Consider the following 23,122-nt stretch of genomic DNA (forward strand, 5'->3'; position numbering starts at 1 on the left):
TTATGGCGTTTTTCGATGCTATTAGGTAGGACTGGTGTGTCGGCTATTAGTAGGGAAAAAGGCTTTTTCTGTCTATTCCCTCCCAATCGTCAATCAGTAATTTATGGTAGGTTGAGCGATTTGCACCAATGCGCCAACGGCCCAACTCGCTCTCCGTGTCATGTAATGTCTATGTCAGTTTTTCTGAGGGAGTTTTATGCCCTTTATATTGCATTGGTATTTCATTCCCGACTAAGTAGATTAACCATGGTAAAGAGATAGCTACCAAGCTTAAGCTAAGGTCGTATTTAAGGGAATAATAAGCACAGTTACTTATAGCAGGTGACCCCCACCCCCCGTTTGGTAACATGGTATGGCAACACAAATCGGGGAACAAAAAGAGGCTGATAGCCTCGTTTTAAAAAACGCGCGGTTTCCACTCGAATTTTCATCACAAAATGGAGGATGCACCGTTGAGATCCAAAAAAGTACTTTCAAGATAGAAGCCAGATAATGATGGCTTTTTAAAGAATCTGTTTCCCATGTTTTCTTGACATTAGCTGAAATGGCATTTTTGCAAGCGGGGTCTAGACTCAGGTCCTCCGAGGTGCATTCAAATGATTTCAACAAGTATCGTTCTTCAGCCGTCACTGAGGCTGGCAAGATATTTGAATTGCGTAAAAGGTCTAAGAGATGCTGGAAATGGATATTAATAAACCTATTTTTTGCTTTGACTTTTTACTTTGGAATGTAAGTATATATTTGAGATCAGTTTCCAGCTATATTTCCGTTACCTTTTTTGCAAATAACGTTGTTATAGGGCTTTTTCGCGTAGTTATTTGAGGTCATACCAGCATCAAATTCACATCGTCAAATAAACCGCCAATTTTAGCTGTCCAGTTTTGTGATACTGAAGATTTAGTTGAATTTTTAGAAGAAACTGTTGAAGTAAAATTCTTTAAATAACTTTTAATCTGATCAATTCAGTTAAAGTTCAATGGTTAAATGCAAGGGAATCGTTTACAAGGAAGGAGTGAAGAAACGAACTGATGAAAGGACTTCTGCAATAAAAAAGTGAAATAGAAAAACAATTGAAATATAAATCTTCTTATCTATAGTTCTGTACCATGTGTAACATCAGTGCTCTTTTGTGATACAAGTGCATTTTTATCAACCACCCAAATTTGAATTGCAAAGTGGAAGATTGTCTTTAAAAAGTAATTTTTTCCAGCAAGGAAACATTCAACAACATAAAGATTAAAATTTGAATCAAACTTTTCAATGAATTTGATTGTTTTCATCAGTTAAATATTGGGGCTTTGACCCATGGAAATCGCAACCTATAGCTAGGGCACAAGTGGACTTCAATAGAAGCAAAAGATCTTGTTAAATAGCTTCTAATAACTGATTGATTAATATTAATACCACTCTACCAATCTTTAACAATTGTAGTAGCATTAAAGAGGATAATTAATTACAACACCCTTTGATTCGAAAAAGGCACTGTTTTTTGGAAATGATCTAAATTTGAAAAGATACACCTTTAGTATTGATGGCTATATGCATAGTATTCAATGCCGTTGGTTGTCTTTGACTAAACAGGCCTTGCCTGGAAAGGTGCTCGATTGAGTGCGCGTGCCTAGAGCGCACCTGACAAATAGCCTTGGAGAGCCATTCATAGAGCCCCTCAAAATGTACAAACAATATTACCACGGAGCAAACTAAATTTTTGGAATTTGTTGAACAAACTTGATCAAGCATAAACAATCTTCCCAATAGACCGTAATATTATGATTTGCGTCAGATTACCCCTTGAGAAAAATATTCAGCAAATTCAACCTTGGGTTTCCGATACCATTTTTAATCTAATAACCCTCTAATAACTACCAAGGATTACTTTTCAGTTTTCATTTGCTTTCGTTAGTAGTAGATGTTCTAGCGTGTCTTATAGAATGGATAGCATAAAATTGGAAACAAAGTTTAATGTTTGACTTAAAGCCATGCTTTTTGTTGAAGCAATATTTGAAGCTGAACATAACAATAGTGATACTGACAGTGATAAAAGCTCATCAAATGATGGCAACTTACATATCTAGAAAAATCTGAACAATTTTGATACTTTGTTTTGTTATATTTCAATATTTGTATTAACATAGTGTTTGTTGCATGTTTTGTTATTTCATATTATGATGATTTTTGGTATCACCGTTGAATCTCTCATTTAACACTCTTCCAAAGCTTTCGATATGAAGATCTCAATCTTCCAAAGCTTTTCAAGGATGTTTTCAAGGACATTTTATTTAGAGGTGCAAAATAGAGCGCCTAGAGTTTCTAAGGGGCTTGTTTTATAGAGCACCTTCATTTTGTTTAGAGCAAGACCTGACCAAAGAGTCTTAGACGATTAAAGTTGCAGCTGTCATTGAAAAAATTAGTATAAATACAACAGTCACATCTCTATTTGTAAATTGTATTGTTTTATGTCAACACACCAGATTTAGCATCTTTATAGAAGTATAGGCAAGTTATGTAATAGTGAACAATCTTTTGGTGATAAAAAAATTAAAAAATGGACTTGAACAAAAGCAAACATTTGAATAAACTAAAGCTTTTCATCTGGTACTCTTCAGAGTATAAAAGTCAGAACATAGATTGAAAAATCTATGCTAGGAAATATTTCCTAGCATATGTAATAGCATATGGCTTCTTTAGGTTGGTTTTGATGTATAACTATGTATTTAAACATATTATGAGATTTGTGCATTTTTTCTAGAATACATAAGAGTCTGGAGAAATATGACTTTGTCATGAAAGAATACAGCAACAAAATTGGTATGGTTTTTTATTTGATTTTAAAACATTTGATGTTACATATACATGCCATTTGGTATGGGATATTCAAAATGCAAATCAGGTAAAGACATTCTTTTTCTTGCAGACCTGTTTTTATGTCTCTTTTTCCTGTGGAATTCTTTGGCCAATTTGTACCTCTATCTGTCGCCAAGTTTTCAAAATGAGGTGGTTGTGCTGAGTCCTGAGCAGCAGCGATTGCTGAAAATAGATCCAAAAGGTATGAAATTTTCTATTTTATCAGTACTTTTTTATCAAGCAGCAAGGATAAGTTACTGTTACTGGCTTGCTTTGAATAAGAATAATGATGAATATCCCACAAGTTTCTATGGCAAAGCTTGAGTCTTTGTATACTGTATTTCAAGAGAGAGGTTTGGAACCAAAATCAACAAGCATATGGTGGGCAGTAGGCAAATACACATGAAAGACTCTTTGCAAAAACTCCACTGGGAAGTTGTTAGCAATATTTAACAAGACTAGAAAGGGGCTTTTAAGGTAATCATTCCTTGTGTTCTCTCATTTAGGCTGTTTTTATCACCAGTTTTATGAAAATGATCCTCTTATTTGTGATGATGCACAATAAAGTTTTGTTCCACAATGTTTCTTGGAAAAATAGAAGCTATGTATGTTACACTTTTGATGTCTTTCTGCCTTTAAACAATCTTGCCTACTGTCATGTTGTTTGTTTTTCTAAAAATTTCTTTCTGTTACTTTGAATGTTGTCATGTTAAACCTAAAAAGTTAGTGGGGAACAGAATGGGAGAGGAGGGCCAAAACAGAGATGGAAAGACTGTACAGGCGAAGGCTTAATGTTAGAAGGTCTCAATGAGATGGGCACCAAAGACAGAGGGCATTGGAGAGCCTGGATCTGAGAAGCTGACCCCAGAAATGTATGGGACTAAAGCTGGAAAAAGAGGGGGAAGAATAATTTTTATGAAAGCAATTACAATACCAAAGCAAAGTATTTTGATAAAATTGAATTTGCTGAAGAGTTTAACAGGGAGTCAAATGAAAGCCAGGCAGTGTTTTCCCTCAACTTCTTTTTAAACTAATTCTCAACAACAATTAAAAAAATAAAAAAGGATGCTTGATAAGTAACTAACAAAGTGGGACCACAAATCGGCATGGCAATGTTTCTAAATCTAATGTAATGCAGTAAACATATTGCCCTAACATTGCTTATCATCAGGCAGTGTCAAACATGGTTTGGTTAAAAAGTATCGCATATGAAATATATATATCGAACTTGGAAATCTTTCAAAAGACTTTCACGAACCATTTTGTGCATAGTGTTAAGTACCCTGGGTACCAGACTCACTATATAAGAAGTGAGTTTGGTACCCAGGGTAAGTGTTAAGCTGATCTCAGACGGGTCATGTGTCGGAGCTGTTTTAAATTTTGGTGTAGTTATTAGTTTATTTCCAATATTTTGGAATGATATTCTATTCATTGACAAAATTAGAATAGTAGATTCTTAGACACGGACAGATTTAGCGGGGGAGGGGGTGTAGGGGTGCAACACTCCCCAGATATTTTTGTGTCCTTCGGTAAATATTGGTTTCATTCGGTAAAAATCACTTGTTGGTATCCGGTGGTAGCAAAATAACGCCAATAGTTTACTTTAGTTATCTTTTTATCTTCTTTACCTTAAGTTAAAACCAGGTTTTGAAAATGGGCGTGTCCATCATTTTCCAGTGACCTGAAGGGTGTGGCTCTAAAATCCAATTAGTATTCCAACCCCCCTCCCTCGCAATCATAGCTGTTTAAACACGTCCCTGTTCTTCGATAACAGCCTAGCTGACTATTCCCAGCATCTTAAAATAAGCTTAATAGATTTGTACCTTTGATCTTTGTTTTTGTTATAACTGTAAATGTCTCAGTAACATATCAAATTACTTCAATGCTTTTAGATTTAACAAAAATTTTTCCCGCCTGTTACAGACAAATCTTTTGTTGTGAAGAAGCAACTCATTGAGCAGCCACAGACACCAATTTCCAGAGGACCTCCATCTTGGCCTAAAAGAAGACAGCCTTCTCGAACAACTTCCAGTGGAACATTGGTTCAAGATACTACACCAGAGAGATGTTCTTCGTCTTACTCACCAGGATTAGTGGCTGATGGAAGAGGCCTGGGCAGCCATATGAGCCAATCACCTACAACTAAGGTAGCTCCTTCAATTTGAATTATTATTTTGCATGAGTCGATGACGTTGCTATATATTTTACCAACGCCTTTTGCCCTGTTTATTCAATGTATCAAGAAATGTGTAACACATCAAAGGGGTATTTTTTCACAGTGCTGGACAAGAAGCATGTCCTTTTAAAAAAATGTGCACCCCCAGCAATATTACTGACGAAGAAGCCAGCCTGATTTAATCTTGTTTTTGTTTCATGTTTCTTGACAAGCATTATAGGCTTCCATGATCTTAAACTGTCAACTGATTTTGGTAGAGCGTAAAACTTCTATAAGACCTCTTTAACCCTGAAGACCACAATTTAAATCTGTACAACCGCTTTCAAGTGGTAAAATTATATCAGATTAAAGTTGGTCGATTTAATACTCTTGGCCAACCGATATATGCAGAGCATGCGAAGCTTTGGACATTTTTCCTATATTTTTCATCAAAACATGCTGAAAGTCGCTTGGAATTGCACACTGATTAGGAAATAATGTCTCATTTGAAGCTGAATGAAACCAATTTGTAATTGGATGTGTTTCAATGTGATTTTTATGTTTGTTGGTTGGAAAGAAAGTTTGATTCATAAAAACTGATTCATAAGGTTTCCAGTATTTGATACTAGAGGCTAGTGCATCTTTTGTTTGCGAAAATGTAGAAAGCCAAACTAAGGGAGATGGTGCGGAGACGTCAAGAGTTAATCGTTGCAGTGCTTTCGCTAAAGATGCTGGGGGGAAGGGGGCCGGAGGGGGGGCAAGTGACTGCTACTTGTCGCTTCATTTCTAAAAACGTTAATCAGGGTATTGTTCGAGGGGCGATTCACTCTTGCAAATAGCGTACGAGATTTTGCCTAAAACAGAAGGATTTCCGAGGATTTTCAGATAAAACAATAGGATTTTCACAAAAGGGGTACGATATTTTCTTAGAGTCATTTGCCCCTCGGTACTGCTCTTCTACTACAAACGCTGTTTTCTGATATAAATGATATTTTGACAGTCAAATTCATTTTGATTACAACACAGGTCGAATGTTGAATGTGGTCCATATTCCGTTAAATGTCCTATTCACATTGATACATTGTCTTCAAAATTGAAAGCATGCGATAGAATTCCGCGTTCAGGAAAGACTGAAGTGGTCGTTAAAGCAATCAAAGTACTGTTTTTCAATACCACATGGTGTTGCCTGGATACTGCAGTTTAGAAGTTATTAAGAGTGATAATGTAATCAATTGGTAAACAATCCCACTAACATTTGTAAGTGCAATTTATTTGCTGTTGATCTCTGAGCGGAAGGGAGGAGGGTCAGATTGAAAGAAATGTAATTTTATTTCTTTCCACAATCCTTAACGTTATTTTGGGAAATTAATAAAGTCAATCGTTATAATCATCAGTCTATAATGTTGGAAAGACATTAAGGCGAAATTAGGCAACTGAATGGTGCTTGATCTGTCATTTGTATACAATTCTTTCGCTGCATCAAAGTACTTATCATTTCCTCTCTTTTGATGGCGGATGGAGAGACAATTTGCCCCACGGTGAACTAAACAAGTTGGTAATGCTGATTGCGAAAGATCCATTCACTGAGAGAGTGAATCTTCGTGGAGGCCCAACCACTAAATTATCAGGCGAGGCCCGAACTCAAATGGATTGAAAATCCCTGCCAAGGCTAATACAACGATTTCTTTCACATTTTCAGTAGTGCGAGGCGTAGCAGTGACTCAGGGTTACCAGATGGGATTTACAAAAGAAGGCCAGACGGGTTTGCAACTCACGCCAAAATGCTCACTAAAAGGCCAAATGAAAAAATTCCCAAAAATACATTGCACGGGCACTGTTTGAATTTCTACGCATGCGTCTATCAAATAATCTCTTAACTCAAATAAGAAACTTACTTCTTCTTTGAAAAACTCATTTGCTGATAGTTAGACTCTTTGTGTGACTAATAGGTGATAATATTTTACAATTGGGTATCGCTATGTAGTAAACTACTAATTACTCCATTCATATTGTTTTTACTCTTTCAATTTAGAATTTTCGCTGAAAAGGCCAAAAAGGCCAAATTTAGGCATGCAAAGTTTCCAAGCACTCTAACTATGAGTAAGGCCAAAATTGGAAAGTTTGGTCTGAAAAGGCCAATCTGGTAACCCTGTAGCAGTCTACGAAATGCTGTGCGTCTTGGAAAAGACCCCTTTTGTTTTCAAGAAAATTTCCCAAAATCTCTTTGTTCTTAAAAGATCCTTACGTTGTTTGGAAAGAGTAATACAACCCTCGGTCACTAGCACACAACCTCTTCTCTCCAAACAAGTTATTTTATGAAATTTAAAAAGCTTTGGTGTTTCAAATCAACTCCTGTCATATTATTGTGATATTTAACTATATAACTGTCATTTTTTTGCGAAACTTTCATATTATTCAAAACCCCACGTAAGGGGAGATCGAAAGACTGGTAGGGATGGTAGATCGAATGTTGCAGCACCTCTTCTGATTTACCATGAATCAGTTGATAGTTGATGATTGATTCTAATGATGAAGCGGTGTCTGAAGTGACGTCACGAAATGGTGTAATATGTCAGTTACTTATGATTAAAGGCTCTTGCCCAACCTGCATGCTTAGCAGCAGTTGTCTTGAGAAATTGACTGTTTTGTATTTTCATGCAGTATGATATTAGGCCGGTTCTTTGAATTATAGTCGCAAAGCATGCCGGTTGCGCAAGAGCAAGTCAGGAAATGCGTGCATGAAAGTCACAAAGCGTGCCGGTTGCGCAAGAGCAAGTCAGGAAATGCGAGCAAGAAAGTCGCAAAGCGTGCCGGTTGCGCAAGAGCAAGTCAGGAAATGAGGGCATGAAAGTCGCAAAGCGTGACGGTTGCGCAAGAGCAAGTCAGGAAATGCGGGCAAGACAGTCGCAAAGCGTGCCGGTTGCGCAAGAGCAAGTTAGGAAATGCGGGCAAGAAAGTCGCAAAGCGTGCCGGTTGCGCAAGAGCAAGTCAGGAAATGCGGGCAAGAAAGTCGCAAAGCGTGCCGGTTGCGCAAGAGCAAGTCAGGAAATGCGGGCAAGAAAGCCACGCGAGTTAGGAATAGCAATTCACCGATTCAATTTAAGGTCACGTCCATTTATGTACGACATCTTCAGCTGCGATTAGGATTTATCATCACTCGCTTAGCATGAGTGCAATTTTTCTTAATGTTTGACACAAAACTTAAACTTTTTACAGCTAAAAGCTCGCCGGGTGAAACTGTTCACTCACAGTCGCTTATCATGGTCAAATCCCTTATAAAAGTTTTATCTTCATGTCATCATGAAGTTCGTGTCAAAAGCATCGCGAAACCTCACATTAAGGCTAACGTCTGGTCCTTGATCCGAATTAAAAAATAAATATTAAATACAAAGGAGTTTAAAGTAGTCTTCAAAACCAGAGCCTGCATTGAATTGATGTTTTGAATGAATCACATACGTAATGTAGACTGTAATTTTTGCATAACGAATAGGCCTGTCGAAATTATGGCGGGGTCTGGAAAAAGGAAATAAGATCTAAGTCCGACTTTGATTCTGGCCTAGAGTGTTTTTGCCTTTGACCGTATTTACTAGAGCTTACTTGATTGACATAGGGGTGTTTTATGAACTACTGATAAAGAATTAATGCTTGGAGGTTCTTATTGGCCCAGATTGTAGTGCTTTGCAGACTTGATAGATTAGAAAGGGTCAAGTTATTCGATAGCAAGGGCAATCCTGGGCTTCTAATAATTGTTTCTTCTTTTAAAGGTCTTAAACAGGTCATTCGAGACGACTCCAACACGAGGCACTGTCAAGAAAGCAAGTTCGTCGTCGAGTAGGTGAGTATGATGGTTTGTCGTACTCACGAAAGTTCTTTGTCACTTGTTTTGAAAGGCCTGCCCAACCTTTTGAACATTTGAGTAAATGGTGTTGTGGTGACCCGACCTTAGTAAAAAAGGTGGGATGTTGCTCACTTTTCTTCAATCAAAATCTTCGGTCAATTTTTTACATACATTCTCATGAAACTAAGCCACTTGCAGTTATTTGTTATGACAATAGCAAAGGGGGCTTGGCAATTCATGTAAACCTTGTGACCATGTAGCAAATACAAGTTAAACGAATATCTTGAAATGTGAATTCGAGTATCTTTTTATTGGATAATAACTCAACGCAATACAGGCGGATGTAAAGGAAAGATTAACTCACTAGAGGGGGAAATCCACGAGATAGTACATTGCATTTACAATAATGAAAATATTAGACATAGGCCTATTATAAGAATGGCAACACAGCATTTAGTGTTCCGTACCCCATTTATGGGCCACAAGGGGGCTGCAGCATCTCTAAAGTTATGTATCAATATATAAGAGTTACATTTATCGAGTCTTGTTACTGTAGTCGACTCGCTTAGACCCACTTCACTTAAAGTTACATTGCTGATCCAGTGCATAAGGTTTTGGTCCAATTATGCAAAAATGTTCAATTCAGCTTCGTTTACAGTTGCATTTTTTCTAGGAACATTTAGTGTGACTTTAAACTGAATTTACTGTACTACCTGTCATAATTTAGTTCAAGATCTCACTTTGATTATTTATGCATAAATATTTTTAATCATTTTCCTTTCTTCAATAGTACCTTTCTCTCTGAAACACTGAGCCTTTTCATTTCTTCAACAACACCTTTCGTTTCGGGTATTTATGTGTAAGGTCTCTTAGTTAGTGTTCAAATGTAACGGTGTGATATCATACCGCACTGGACTTCCTTTATAAACAGAGACATAGTAGGAAGGTAATGATAAAAAAGTAGGAAGAGTAAATGGTATGAAGTAAAAACGCTAGCTATGAAGTGATAACGGTGTCACGTATACATCTGAGGAGTGTAGAGTAAAGAGGACTGGTTACAATTTTAGTATCGAACCAGTGTTTAAAATCTTGACAAGCCACCAAAGACTTTTAAATGTGTCCATGTTCAGCAGGGACCGAGGGGCTATAAAGAGTTTCGGTACAACATGTTGGATTGTACTGGGGAAGCCCCTCAGTCCCCCGGTCCCGCATTTCCTTTATTTTCAGATACGTATTTCCGTGTTTGTATTTTCTTTTATGCTAAGCTCTTTACTTTGAATAATTTGTTTTTATCTTTTGGTCTAAGCCTTACTCTGTCCCTGATATACTCACCAGCGTAAGCGTTGTTTTTGGCTCTTTTAGCATGCTGGGGCTGCATCATTCCCCTGGGCGCTCGCCAGGACGATCACCAGGTAACCGCAAGCCTGTATAGCCTATTACGTAGTTCTACGGGCAATTCAATAACGGTTTATCATTTTAAAGCAAAGAATGTTGATGACGTTTCCAGACCATCACCACAATGTCTTTCCAGTTTATCTGTGATTATTACTATCAGTCAGGAAGGATTTGGGTTTCTTAATCTAGTCATTCTCCTACGACATCAAATGGCATTCTTCTTTCTAATTAGAGCTCGGTGCATTTTTTATTTAAGTTTCCCCAATGAGGTGTATTGGTTGCAAGGCCAACAAAAATGGTATAAAACATGAGATAAGCACCAAATGCTGAACAGAAATAGCATAGTTTATCAATATGCAAGTCGAGAATAACCTGAGAGGGAAGGTGGCTTTTTCTTCTGTTCCTTGTTTTTGATACATCTTAAAGAGAAAAAGTCTTTCTGTCCACATAACTCTTGATTCTTTGCTTAAATTCTGCCAAAAGTCATGGTAAACTACATGAAATTTTGGTCATATTCTTTTGCATTCTTCTATTATAAGACCAGCATTGATATTTTGCAGTCAACCCAGAAGACCAGATTACGGACGCAGACTCTCTCAGTCGATACCTGAAAACACAAGAAGAGAAAGATGCAATCACAAGACGAGGTAAGACTTCTGAATTGAAAATACCAAAATATTATCTTATCTTAATATTGTTGCCAATAGCCCCTTTTCGTTAACAAAGCTTCAATAAATGCCAAATGTATGGGTACACTATACTAGTTTGATGTAAATCGCCAATAGAACCTCCTTCCCCTATTAAATCATCAGGTTCACTGCTTTGGTGACGTCCGTTTGATCTCCGCTAGACAGATGTATCGCAATATCTCCTGTATATATCTTTTTATTACAAAGGAGAGGGTCATCGCACTTTCACCAAATAACTATTTAAATTTGTCAATAGTGTGCAAACTTCAGGTTCTTCAAGGGTTTTTGCAGAAAATAAAGCACGTTGAGCGCTCCACATATGTCAATCAAGATGCATCAAAATTTACTAGTATCATTGCAAAGAGCCTTTTTCAAGGCTGGATATAGTCAGATAAATTCAGATAAATTCAGTCAGATAAAAACATTAGGCTGAGATTTGCTCAAATATAAGAACAACATAAGAAATAAGGCAGGCTGAGATTCAACAAAACTCTAGAAAACATGTAAACCGCAAAATTCTTGGTACCATCTTCAAAACTCAACAAATAAAATACCACAAAAAAGTCGAAAAATAAAAGAATTTCAACAGAACAACTGAAAGCGATTAGCAAAAAAGCATCAATTACGTTATCAAGCACATGTTCCGGACAATACTATGCAGAGGAAATTCACGATTTTAAAAATGAAACAAAATGAGCAACACGTGAGGCTGAAATTATACGAAAAAAATATTAAAGGATTGTACCATTCAATGAAGCCAATAAGATTCAATTGAACACAACACGTGAGTATTGGTCTTGATGTCTTGATGTGTTAAGGTTATTGACGTTGCTATGTAGACAACTTAATGAACTTGTTCTGATGAACGAGCCACTGTTGATGCAACCAAGGCGCATGCGCAGTAGTGTATGAGGTGGACCAGCGTAATCTTTGACTTGAGGGGATGATGGTTTTTAGAAGACCTTCACTCACCGACATTGAATCTCATGGCCCCTAGAAATTCTCAGAATTTCTAAGACTCTGAAATCGTTTTTTGTTTAAAGCAACGGCGACCGATAGTTTTGCCATTCACGTTTTAACAATTGTGGCCAATAAAAAAGAATTTTATACATTGGAAAATAACAGCACGGTGAGGGAGTTAGAAAGGGGAGAAAGGTTGTTCAGTATGGCAATAGGAAGGAATTCATTGTTGACAGCCTGTTTCAAATTGCGTTTTTAAAATGGCGGCATATACCTTATAAAATCCTGTAAATTGATTTATATTTCTAGCCCAGTTTGAGGGAAGTTGGAGTACTTCCTTTTGGAATTATGGCCGAGGTGCGCTAGACTTTCTGCCGAGTTTTGGCATTTACCAGTTGGCAACAAGGTTCGTATGGATTGTCTTGTTGGGAAGATGCACGAGCAAAAATCTTAAAATGTGTGAGAAAACCCCCCGTCCGATCGTCAAAGTGTATGCCTAATAATGATTTCGCTCCATACGCATGTCCTTTGACGACAGAACGGGGGGTTGCCCCACACACCAAAAAGCTTTCTTCTGTTCGTCTCCCCAACAATGTCTTTATAACCCGTATGGTGATATAATGTAGTATAAAGAGTCATACATAAATGACGTCACCAAAAATTTTAAGATTTTTAACCCTCTCTCCCCCTTGTCACTACTGTGTCACTAGCTTTCTAACCCCCCTGTATTATATAACCAGTTGCGTCACTTCTCACACTACCCCCCCCCCCCCCACCGCTGAATATTCATTTGAAAAGGAACAATAAAGCAATAATGCATAATTTATTCGTAGCATATATTTCATTTTCACAATTACTCGCCATCAACAAAAGCATTAACTGAAATTAGGTCAGAAAGAGGTGGCAGGGGTAATAGACACCCTCAATTCTAACCAATAATTCTTACCAATTTGCCTCAAACAAGCTGAAAATGTAGTTGGGTTCGTGTAAAATTTCCTATGAGAAGGACTTATACATAGAAAATTGACCTTGAATGTTGATCCCTTCTCAAAAAGTGGATCTTATTAAAACGCAACCACTCGGCACATTGTTTTCTTCGCGTGAACCTGTTTATATTTAACGCTGCTATGATAACTTTCATTCACAACTTATGAGAAATGTTGGGTGTATTTTAGACAGTCGTAGACAGGGGCATCGCCAGCATGGGGTCTTAGGGAGTGTTTTATATAAAAACAAGGAATGTATGGGCAATAACATGTTATGATATGATCACGAGGAAGCTGTCGTGAGGCATCATAAAGCAGTTTTGATAAAGATTTCGAAGAGAGTTTTTCTGTGCCTTCATATTCTGCTGGAGATAAAACCTGTTGCTACGTACTATCCCTTCCTTTAAGTAAATAGCAACTTGAGTGAAATTTTCCTTGGAAAAGATGATCAAATTTTCACCAAGGCTACATCACCAAAGCTTGAAAACCCCCTCCCATCCTCCCTCTCAAAGTGTCACCTTCCTTCACCGAAACCGTAAACCCACCCTCCCCCCTATGGCCCCTAATATGTATCTACTTCTCATCGGTTGTTGTTACTTAATCTATATTAAACTATAATCGTTACCTAAAGTTACTTAATCTACATTAGAATCAATTTTTATTAATATAGTGTCTTATTTATATGTATAACAACTGCCTTGATCAGACTTGAGATCGTTTTTCAGCATTATTACGCCTCAGGTTTCCCATTTGAATATCTTGCAATTTTATTATCCAGTGTCTAGCAATAAAAACCATGTTGTAGTTCCCCCCTGCTTTTCAGGTCTCCGCAATCATCTGGCCAAAACAGTGATGATGTCAATCAGGTTTTCGAATATGAAACGGTAAGTGTTGTTTTCTCGAGCAGCATAGCTTTAAGAAACTCAGAGTTTGTATGATGCGTATCAGGCTAATTGCCAAGGCCAGTGAAATTAAAAGAAGCTATATTGCAACACCCATGCCTTGTTTTAATTGTTTTTTTGAAGAAGGTTGTAACAGCTTGAGAGTTTTGCCTGAAGAAAGAGTCAAACTTTTCTAGGCTTTGACTTATTCAAATATCTTTATCTCTTGCTCTAACTTCGACAGTAAGGGATACCGTAAGTCATCTATAAGCCCTCGGGGGGGGGGGGGCTTGTTTCGCATAAAAAACTTGGAGGGTGGGGGCTTATTCGAAAGTGGGGGTTGGATAAACCCATTGCTGTCGAGGCAAAACCTCAGTCCATGGGGGATTATTCGAGGTTGGGGGCTAATTCACAATAACTATTTTAAGGTAGCGGCTTATTCGAAGGGGGAAACTTATTCGAAGGTGGGGCTTATTCGAAGGTGGAAGTTTATTCAAAGGTGGCAGCTTATTTGAGGACGTACGATACATCACGCCCGAAGGAACGGGGAAGAGGTCTTACGCATTCAATTGTGACTTTATATTCGTCATATAGGCAGTTGAATTTACCCAAAGCAAATAAGTCACTACTTATTCTTTATTGAAAGGATTTGATTGGGGGTTGCTAGGACAACAATTTAGATGTTGGCACAACCTTAAGCCAAAATTTTTTTACTATCTTAATCTATGATAAACCTATTTTCAGTTATTATATTGATTTATCGCCCCTAGTCGGTACAGTAGCTACTTGTGCAAACCTTTCCTTATATTTCAGGTTTTCTTGTGTTTCCCTTAACAAATTTTGAATTAATTAATCTTTCATTTCAGATGCGGAGGCAATTGAACATTGGAAAAGCAGAGCTCGACTTTTGGACTGAAAATCTTCGCAAAGTGAGCCTAAGCAACTTTTATAAAAATGAAATTGAGCTAATAGTTTCAAAACGAAAATTTGTCAGAATGCCAGAGATGATCGAAAATGGCAGCTGCTTTTATGAATGAAAAATAACTTTCATGGCGATTGACAAAAACATTTTGATAGATCGGGGTTTATAAATTGAGAATTTAAAGAACTGATCCGGAAAACGAAAACTTTCCTGTGACCACAGGCTCTATTGCCCCCATTAGTACACCTTTATTTAAGATATATTAAGACCCCTCGGGTTCTTGTGGGAGGGGAATTGTAAAGAAGGCTTGCATATAGAGTGGGGGGCCCTTTCCATATCCAACCTGATGACTGTTAGTTTCCTAGCTTACGAACTCATGCCTGTTTTGATGTCGTGAACCTTCTGAAAAAGTAGTTTAATGTAAATAAAAAGGGAAAGATAGAAGGCTTTGGCTTGACCAACTTTTGTACGAGATTTTATGACTGGGTTAATAAAGGGGAGGGGGCTTGCTTATAGTTTTTTACTGGAGGGGAAGAACCTGGAGAGGAATGCTCAGTAGATCTTTTGTGAATGTCTTTGTTGAAAAGGGATTCAAGAGTCTTCCTCATTGCAGTGGATAGCAGAGACAATCCTGGAGAAGCTGATCGCAGAAATCAAAACTATCAACGATTCTCTGGCGCAAAATGGAATTACAGAGCTCAAAATTGGATGTAAGTTTTACATTTTGTTATCCATTTTCTATTGTGCTCTGTTCAGAGTGCCCCTCTCCATCTTTTCTCTATTCTGGTTGGTTGTTTCGGTTGGTTGCTCAATCCAAGGTTTTTAGCACTGATAGGAGTAGGGTTCATCAGGGGTAGCAGGGTGGTACAGGGGCTCGTAGACGTTTTTGTCCTTGTTATTTCAAGTTTATTGTGCAGGGGTTTATTGTTGAAGGCTCTTCCTTATCTTGTTTATCTTATGTTTGTGTGTAACCTGGACTTCTAAGCATAGATCATATTTAAAAAACTTGCAATTAAGGGATGATTGTATTGTATTGTAGATTATTTAATGTTAGTTTCTTCAATAGTGAATATACACTTATTAAGACTAACATGAAGCAATTTCAAGGATGTTTTGTTTCTTTCGCAGCTGTGAGTGTCAACTCGCTGAGAAATGTAGCCTTAACCAAGTCGCATCTTGTGCCATCTCTTAAGTCCGTCATTCCTTATTTGGACATCACTGCCAATCAAGAATACCTGATAAAGAGACTCGATGGTGAGTAGCGATTGCCAGGATTTTCCAATGTTACTGACAACCCAGAACAGTTGCCTGTTGATCGCATTATGTTCCACACACTAAAAGCCTTTACAGGTCTGCCTATAGGGCATCGATCACTTACTATGACAGACCGGTACCCAGTCATTTTAATTAGAGCTGTTTGATACTTTTTTGCAGATTTATCAACCGGAGGATGTTTACGATTGTACAAATGGGACTCTGGTGGACTTCATAAAGGAAAGAATTGGGACCAAGAACTGCCTACAGATGCACAGGTGAAAGCTGCATCCTTGTTATTAGAATTTTTGTTGTTGAATTTTATAGGAATTTTCTCTTCATGTTCACAGTAAGCGTGAAACTTGCAATTGCAACTTAGAACCGTCCTCTTCTACACTACTGAGCATATATGTACAGATCGTCTATACGGAATCGATCACTATAAATCAAACCGCCAAACAATGATTTTAATAAGGAATTTGGTTAAATGCGTAAAAGAATCAAAACTATTTAATACAATGCTTAAGCCAGGGGAACATCATACCATGAAACTGAAACAGTGCTCACTTAACACTCATCAAAGTTTAGAACGCTTTTAACACTCATAGGACGATATATTTTACCTATGGCAAACGTAGACTTGAATTGTTTGTGAAAAATAGGACAAAGTCAATTTTATAGGACTGGATTTACTTTTATATAGACCATAAAGGCCTTCACATTATTTCACGCAGAAACAAATTCGAATTGTGAAAGCTGTTATCTTGTTCTCTACAAAGTTTATTTGAGATGTTTATTGTAGATCATAGCCCATTTGTTCTGCACGTATATGGACACACATTTGCCTTCAAATCCAAGATACCAGGACGGTAATAGTTTCAGTGGACTGCACTTCCTTAAGCCGCCAAGCAAACCAAGTATGTTTCTTTTTTGATTTGCTGTTTAATGAACATTGCTTAAATGATTAAAAATCACTGCCTGAACTATAAATTATCACTGCTTAGATGATCAACAATCACTGCTTGAATGATCAGAAATCACTGCTTGAATGACCAACAATCACTGCTTGAATGATCAACGATCAGTCCTTAAATTGTCAATGATCACGCCTTGAATGATTATCAACACACATGATTGATCCAACCAAGGTAGATCCCAGCGTACTTAGGGCGTATACTGCTCAATGGCTGGTTTGAACTTTTATCGACAATAATTTATCTTATTATCTTTAAACTGAAAAAAGAAACTGAAAGAACCTGAAAGGGTCTTTCTACAAAGTCAGCCGAGTTGTAAAACGAAGCTCGTAAAACTTTTATGCTAACGTCATGGATAAGGAGAGTTGGAAAATCTATCTAACACCAATTTGGTGAAGTAGGGAAAGCATCCATCCGATCGCAGGAGGATTAGTGATGACATAAATGTTTGTTATTCACAACAAATTTTTCTGATGAAAAGAAAGACCTTAATTGATCATTAGAAGCTGAGAAAGCTGCTTAGAAGGCTACAACAAAAATAATTTTCAAGGCTATGATAAATTTGTTGGCATTGGTAGTCAAGCCCATAGCACATATTTTTGTTTGATGTAACGATCCAATTCTTGGATTCGGTCACCATTTTTAGGCGAACAGGTTTTTATTTTGTTTTGTTTACTTACGTAAAAGTTTTTTGTTTGGTATATGTCCATCGATGTCTCTTTGCATTAGTTTTAAATTTCATTTCAATATTTCAAGTGCAAACAAAGTTTTGCCCTAAATAGGATTCAATTAAATACTTATTGATAATTGATAGAAATTTCATTAAAAAGTTGATTTTATTTCAGGCGATCGTAGAAGTGACCTTTGTATTCTACATACGAGAACGCACCCACCGCATTTTAAAGTAGTCGAGGCTGAGGAAACACATGACATTCCACGGGTAAAATGCACTCAGAAATATCCTTAAGAATAAATATACATTTAGATGTGTTATGAAAGTTGCCGCGACCCGGAGCAATTCTCTAAGATACTCTCACAACTCACACGATATAATGAGTATATTTTTTAATAAGGGGTTTTATTCCTCTTAAAGTTTCTTAGTTAAAGAACTTTCATACGAGAACTTTTCGATGCTATTTGAAAAATTAAGATTAACCGAGACATAGATGGAGAAGAATTAAGATTAGCCGACGAATTAATGAAGTATCAGGGGTGCTACACCCCCTACACCCCCCGCTGGATTCGCCCCTGTACACACCACCATGCTTGGAGATTTTGACCTCAATGTTTTATGATCTAAAAAGAAGAGCATGAGCGCTAATTTTAGACGTTAATGTGTAGTTGGTAGCTGGAATTAAGTTACAATCAAGGCTGGATCAATATAAAAGTTCAATGTGAATTTGAAATCTATTTTAATTTTTTTGTAGGGCCGCCATAATCTATTCATGGCTATTAGCGTATTTTTGTACCTGGTCAAAACAAAAAACCACGGAATGTTAGAGTAAGTGTTAATCTTGTTTTCATTTGTTGTTTTTTAAAATGTTTTTCAATGAACTCCTAGAGATTTATCTAAAGTGTCAGTGCTAAACTGCCCCTAAACGCACCAAATTGAATGTGCAACATTTACAAAATGCAAACGGTGTGTTTACTCTTGCTTTCATCTATGATAAAAGTGAGAACCTATCTTTTGTTTCTTGTATTTTTATTTATTACAACCTAGCCACCGAAAGTAGTTCTAGCACACTTAGCAGCTTAGCTTATCAAGCAGTGTCCTGGCCCTTTCTCTCGATGTGACCACACTTCATATTCCTACGCCTGGAATGGCAGTGAGCTGGTAAGCTCCATTCCCTATAAGAGAAAATTTGTCAGGTCAGGGACTCGAGCCCCAGGACCCTTGGGTGCACAGTCCGCAACCCTAACCACTGAGCCATCCTCGCACACAAATATCCTAGCTTCTTAATTACTGCTCTCCTTATCTTTTTTAATTACTTACTATTCAGTGGTGCCGTAGAGGGGGGCTCGGGGGCACGGGGGGCTCAGCCAATTAAAATTAAGAGAGATTTTGGGAGCTTAGCCTTCCTTAGCAAGCTAGTATATGTTTGGTTGGGCGAATTCTGTACTTGGCAATTTGAACTAACTCTTCATTATGCTATTGATTTTGGGTGAATGAGTGAATTCTATTAGCCCTTTTAGAGGCGGCAAACACTGTTAATCATTTCATATGCATAACAGAGAATCTTTAACGCAAATGGAATTGTAGAGGGTGTGACCATGGGTGGGATCTTGGGTGTGGCTTCTAGGAGTTCATTACAGCACAGCCCCCCTTCCTTACTTTTTACGAAGGCACCCATGTTTCTATTGTATTTCTTTTCAAGGCGTGTAAATCTTGGTCCGTCTGGCCTCAACATTTTATGGATCCTGAACAAACGATGAAGGTGCATGTGACAGAACAGGAATGGTTTGGTTGAACCATATTGCCAGACTAGTTGTTCAGTTCATTCTGTTTCAGTTGGGTTATGGCTGAAGTTTAGTACTGCAATAGAGTGGCCATGTAAAAATGCCTTAAAAATCTACCTTTGTTTAATTTTGATAGGATAGTAGTCATATGATGTTGAAATATAAATTGTCCTGACTTTAACAAAGCAGCTTGGTCTAACTGTCTGAGATCTGGCCATATACGCACAGGCTACTTTCTATTGAATTATTTTTTTATTCTATCATTTATTAACCAAGCCAAAACGGCGATTCTCCTGTAGTTAGTTTCATTAGCTGTTCCTCAGTCAATGTGTAGGAGGTTTCGATGGTTTTACACACGAAGAGGTAATCCTTGGTTTTCTTTAAGATTTTTTGTTCTAAATTCGACAATTGGAAAGTTATATTTTTACGTCGTGATCACCTAACCATGCTGTTGCGACGGACTCAGCCTTCGCCGGTATCAGCAAAATAGCATGCTCTGTTTTAAGGTAATGCATGACCATATATTGCTATTGAGTTGGATTGATGCGTGAATTGGAACCAAGCATAACATACTTACCTAGCCATTTGGCTAATGTATTAAAGTTAAAGTTTAACATATGATTATTTCTTATCATATCAATCAAATTGGATCGCTTTGAAGCTTCGCAAACAACAATATCAGTGTTACCTCGTCAACTCGGCGATCGATCGAAAGTAAGAAAATGCTGTTTTGAAAAGTTTTATGAAGTCTGCTTGAAGCCATCACTACAATTAACCAAACTCTTTTACATTTATGATTTCGTTCTACAAATGTATAATAAAAAGTTCTCTCTATTTGAGATGGATACTAATAATGTGCACCAATCTTTTATTCTTTTATCAAAATGCTACCAACATATTGTTTGTGTAATCTTCATGGCTACCCTAAATATCTTTTGAGGTTGTATTAATCGAATCGTCTCATTTTAACTTGATTTGTTTTCTAAGTGATGGTAATTCTGAAATATTTTATTGGCTGTGTGTTTTCTCATATTGGTCCATAACTTTATTTTGCAAAGATACCATCTGTTCATGAATTGTCTTGGAAAGGCTTGCCTACACGTCAAAAAATTTCGGGTTCACCACTTTCATGCCCGTTAATACTTTTGCGGCACAGATCAATATACTTGAGTCACCAGAAGGCACTAATAGACGGTATTTTAAAGATAACAGATTCCAAAGCGTTTATAATGCAAATTTGGCCACCTGGTAGATACTTAACTAGTTTGATTATATCACCTTATATAGATGAGAAATGAAGAGTCCATTTTTACCGTTACGCCACAGTGCTAATATTTTCAATAGGCAAGCCGAGCGATAAAACTAGGGAACCTTTACAGTTAAGTGCTCGCGTCTCTAATTTTTTTCTAGCGATCTACTTTTCTAACGATTCTAACGGTAACGGTTTTCTAGCTTCGCATTTTCGATCCTTATTTTGACGAGTGTCAGACGAAAGCTTTATCGTGTTTAGTATGCTTGCTTCTTTCATAGCCATTTTTAATGGAAGGCAACAACAAAGTACGTATGTATACGACCCGTTCGTAGGGAGAAATCTTAGCCTCAACTGAAAGCATGATGAGGTAAGGTAGCTTGTTGCTTCAGAGCCCACGTGACAAATTTCAAAGTGGAAAGGCCAAGTGCTATTAATTGAACTAAAATTTAGTGCTTCAAACCAAGCCTCTTTGTAAATATTTTTACCTACCAAAAAGTGGGGAGGCCATTGCCCCTCCGCCCCCTTCCCTCCCCCGGTGGTGTAGGCCCTCTGTTTTGCTTGCAGCCGTTTTCCTTCTTTCTGACTGATACGACCAGGGAACCTGTTGCTCCATGGTTACGAGTCGAGAAGTTCAAATCAAATTAGAATCGAACACGTAATCACAGAACGAAATCCTCACTCGGCACTGGAGTTCAGTGGGTTAACCATTTGCCCACTTCGCCTGATTGAAAGATGTTAGAGGTGAAAAGAAGGGGGCTGGGAAAGATGCTAAGAGAAACGAGATTGCAGCGGCTGAGGCATGTGGTGAGAAGAGAGGAGACGAACGTGGGAAGGAGGTTAAGTAAGGATAGTGGGGAATAAGAGGAAGAGGGGGAGACCAAAAAGAAGATGAAAAGGTGGTATCGATGACGACTTGAGGATTAAAGGGAAACAGGAAGAAGTTGCTCAAGATGGGGTGAGGTGGAGGAGGATTATCCGCACCGGTGACCTCACCAAGTGAAAAATGTGGAAGCTGCAGAAGAAGAGATGAATAGCGACTGTGTTTCAATTACGCTCTGAGGTTTTTTTAGATTCGAATAGTTTATTTTGATCTTCCTGACACTTAAAAGTCCCCCAAACATCGCTCTAATAATTTAAGCCAAGGAAACAAGGCTGAGGTTTGCGAGTAATTCTCCTGCCTTGCGCAGACAGCAGATTTTTGTCGCAAAGACGAAGATTTCTGTCTTTCTCGAAAGAATTTGCTGTCCGCATTCGTTGCAAAGACCAGAGACAAATATCAAACATCTTTTATCTCAAAGATTATCGCAAAAGACAAAAATCTTTAGGCAGTATAGTATGTGAAAAGTAGTTTTTCGAAATTGGAAATAGACCAAAAACGTGGAATTTGTTCAATTTTTGGGAAGGTCACATCTTCTAAACCTATGAAATTAGACCCAACTTAAACTTTTGCCAGAGTATAGCTACCTATACTTTTCGTTCAATTAATAAACTCGCTTATGTGTAAGAATTGTTAACAGCAAGGTGCATATTTCTTTCCAGTTTCTTTCTATAAGCATTATATAAAAATCTATTTTCCGATTGAAAGAAAACATCCAACATTTACTTAATGTTTTATTTGCATCATTATGAAAGTTTCAAATGATTGAATTAAACTCTTTTTTTATACACTCACGTTCAAAAAGCATTGGGACAAATTTGATTAAAGAACTATAGCATTGCGCTATTCGGGTTTGCAACGGAACCTTTCCGAGATATGAGCAGTCAAATAATCTTAGGCCTTTGTATCCCAAGATGCGGTTAAAAGTTGAAAAACAAATAAAACTTTTGAATCATAACTATAAAAACAAGTACTGCACTCTTACAATTTTCCTATCTAGCATAGCAAAATCTGAAAAAGAGTTGTGTGGCCTAGAAACGGCAAACTCACTCTGATGAAGCCCTGGATGCCTGGGCGAAATATTAGTATGCATTTTATGTATTTAATTCATTTAAAAAAATTAATCCTATCACACTGGATTGTCGTCCCCGTTTTGCTTTGTTCCCGAACTTTATCTTCATGGGTAGAAAAACAATTGCTTGCATTCGTAGTTGAGTACTGGAATCGATAGGCATTGAATGGGAGTATTGGGGTTAATAAAAATATAATGTCAAGGCTATTTTGACTCAAGAGGACATTAACGTGAATGTTAGAGGTCTTAATGACAAACAAACCTGTCTCTCATGTTCGAAATTCGAACAAGAATTGAAGTGTATCATAGCAACCGCAAGGCTACTATTGTTTCAGTTAATATGCACAATCACAACAACATACAACGGTTTCTTGTTAATGGCGGACAGAGTGTTGGAATGTATTCCTCCTAGACAGCTGGCCTAAAACGCATTAAAGCGAGCTTGAAAATCGACAGTAAGTGATTAGTTTAAAGAGATATGAATGAAATACCACACAATAATTTTTTTTATAAATAAATTGGTTGTTAAATTTAGTTTTAAATCTCTTCAAACACAACCAGCCCTG

General features: G+C 37.5%; 2 protein-coding genes across 3 annotated transcripts in view; both read left to right on the forward strand.

Moving 5' to 3' along the window:
• The first annotated feature begins 396 nt into the window (after positions 1 to 396).
• On the forward strand, positions 397 to 20,366 carry LOC135692958 (transmembrane protein 209). The gene is made up of 17 exons (XM_065211322.2): positions 397 to 729; positions 2,750 to 2,808; positions 2,915 to 3,046; positions 4,768 to 4,991; positions 8,764 to 8,834; positions 10,200 to 10,249; positions 10,793 to 10,879; positions 12,191 to 12,287; positions 13,691 to 13,751; positions 14,615 to 14,677; positions 15,284 to 15,380; positions 15,799 to 15,924; positions 16,105 to 16,202; positions 16,727 to 16,841; positions 17,744 to 17,838; positions 18,326 to 18,399; positions 19,274 to 20,366. The coding sequence occupies exons 1-17, from the start codon at positions 545 to 547 to the stop codon at positions 19,329 to 19,331; spliced, it is 1,692 nt and encodes a 563-aa protein (XP_065067394.2). The 5' UTR covers positions 397 to 544; the 3' UTR covers positions 19,332 to 20,366.
• Positions 20,367 to 22,008: 1,642 nt separating this feature from the next.
• The window catches only part of LOC135692957 (uncharacterized), a 52,023-nt gene continuing 50,909 nt past the window's right edge, over positions 22,009 to 23,122 (forward strand). Inside the window, exon 1 of one of the 2 annotated variants that reach the window (XM_065211319.2) lies at positions 22,009 to 23,011. The gene's annotated coding sequence lies outside the window, so the exon portion shown is untranslated. The remainder of the gene's footprint in view (positions 23,012 to 23,122) is intronic. The other variant, XM_065211321.2, reaches the window with a different exon arrangement.

Source organism: Rhopilema esculentum, chromosome 3 (assembly GCF_057945365.1).
Source record: "Rhopilema esculentum isolate cy_ngs chromosome 3, ASM5794536v1, whole genome shotgun sequence".
Lineage (NCBI taxonomy): Eukaryota > Metazoa > Cnidaria > Scyphozoa > Rhizostomeae > Rhizostomatidae > Rhopilema > Rhopilema esculentum.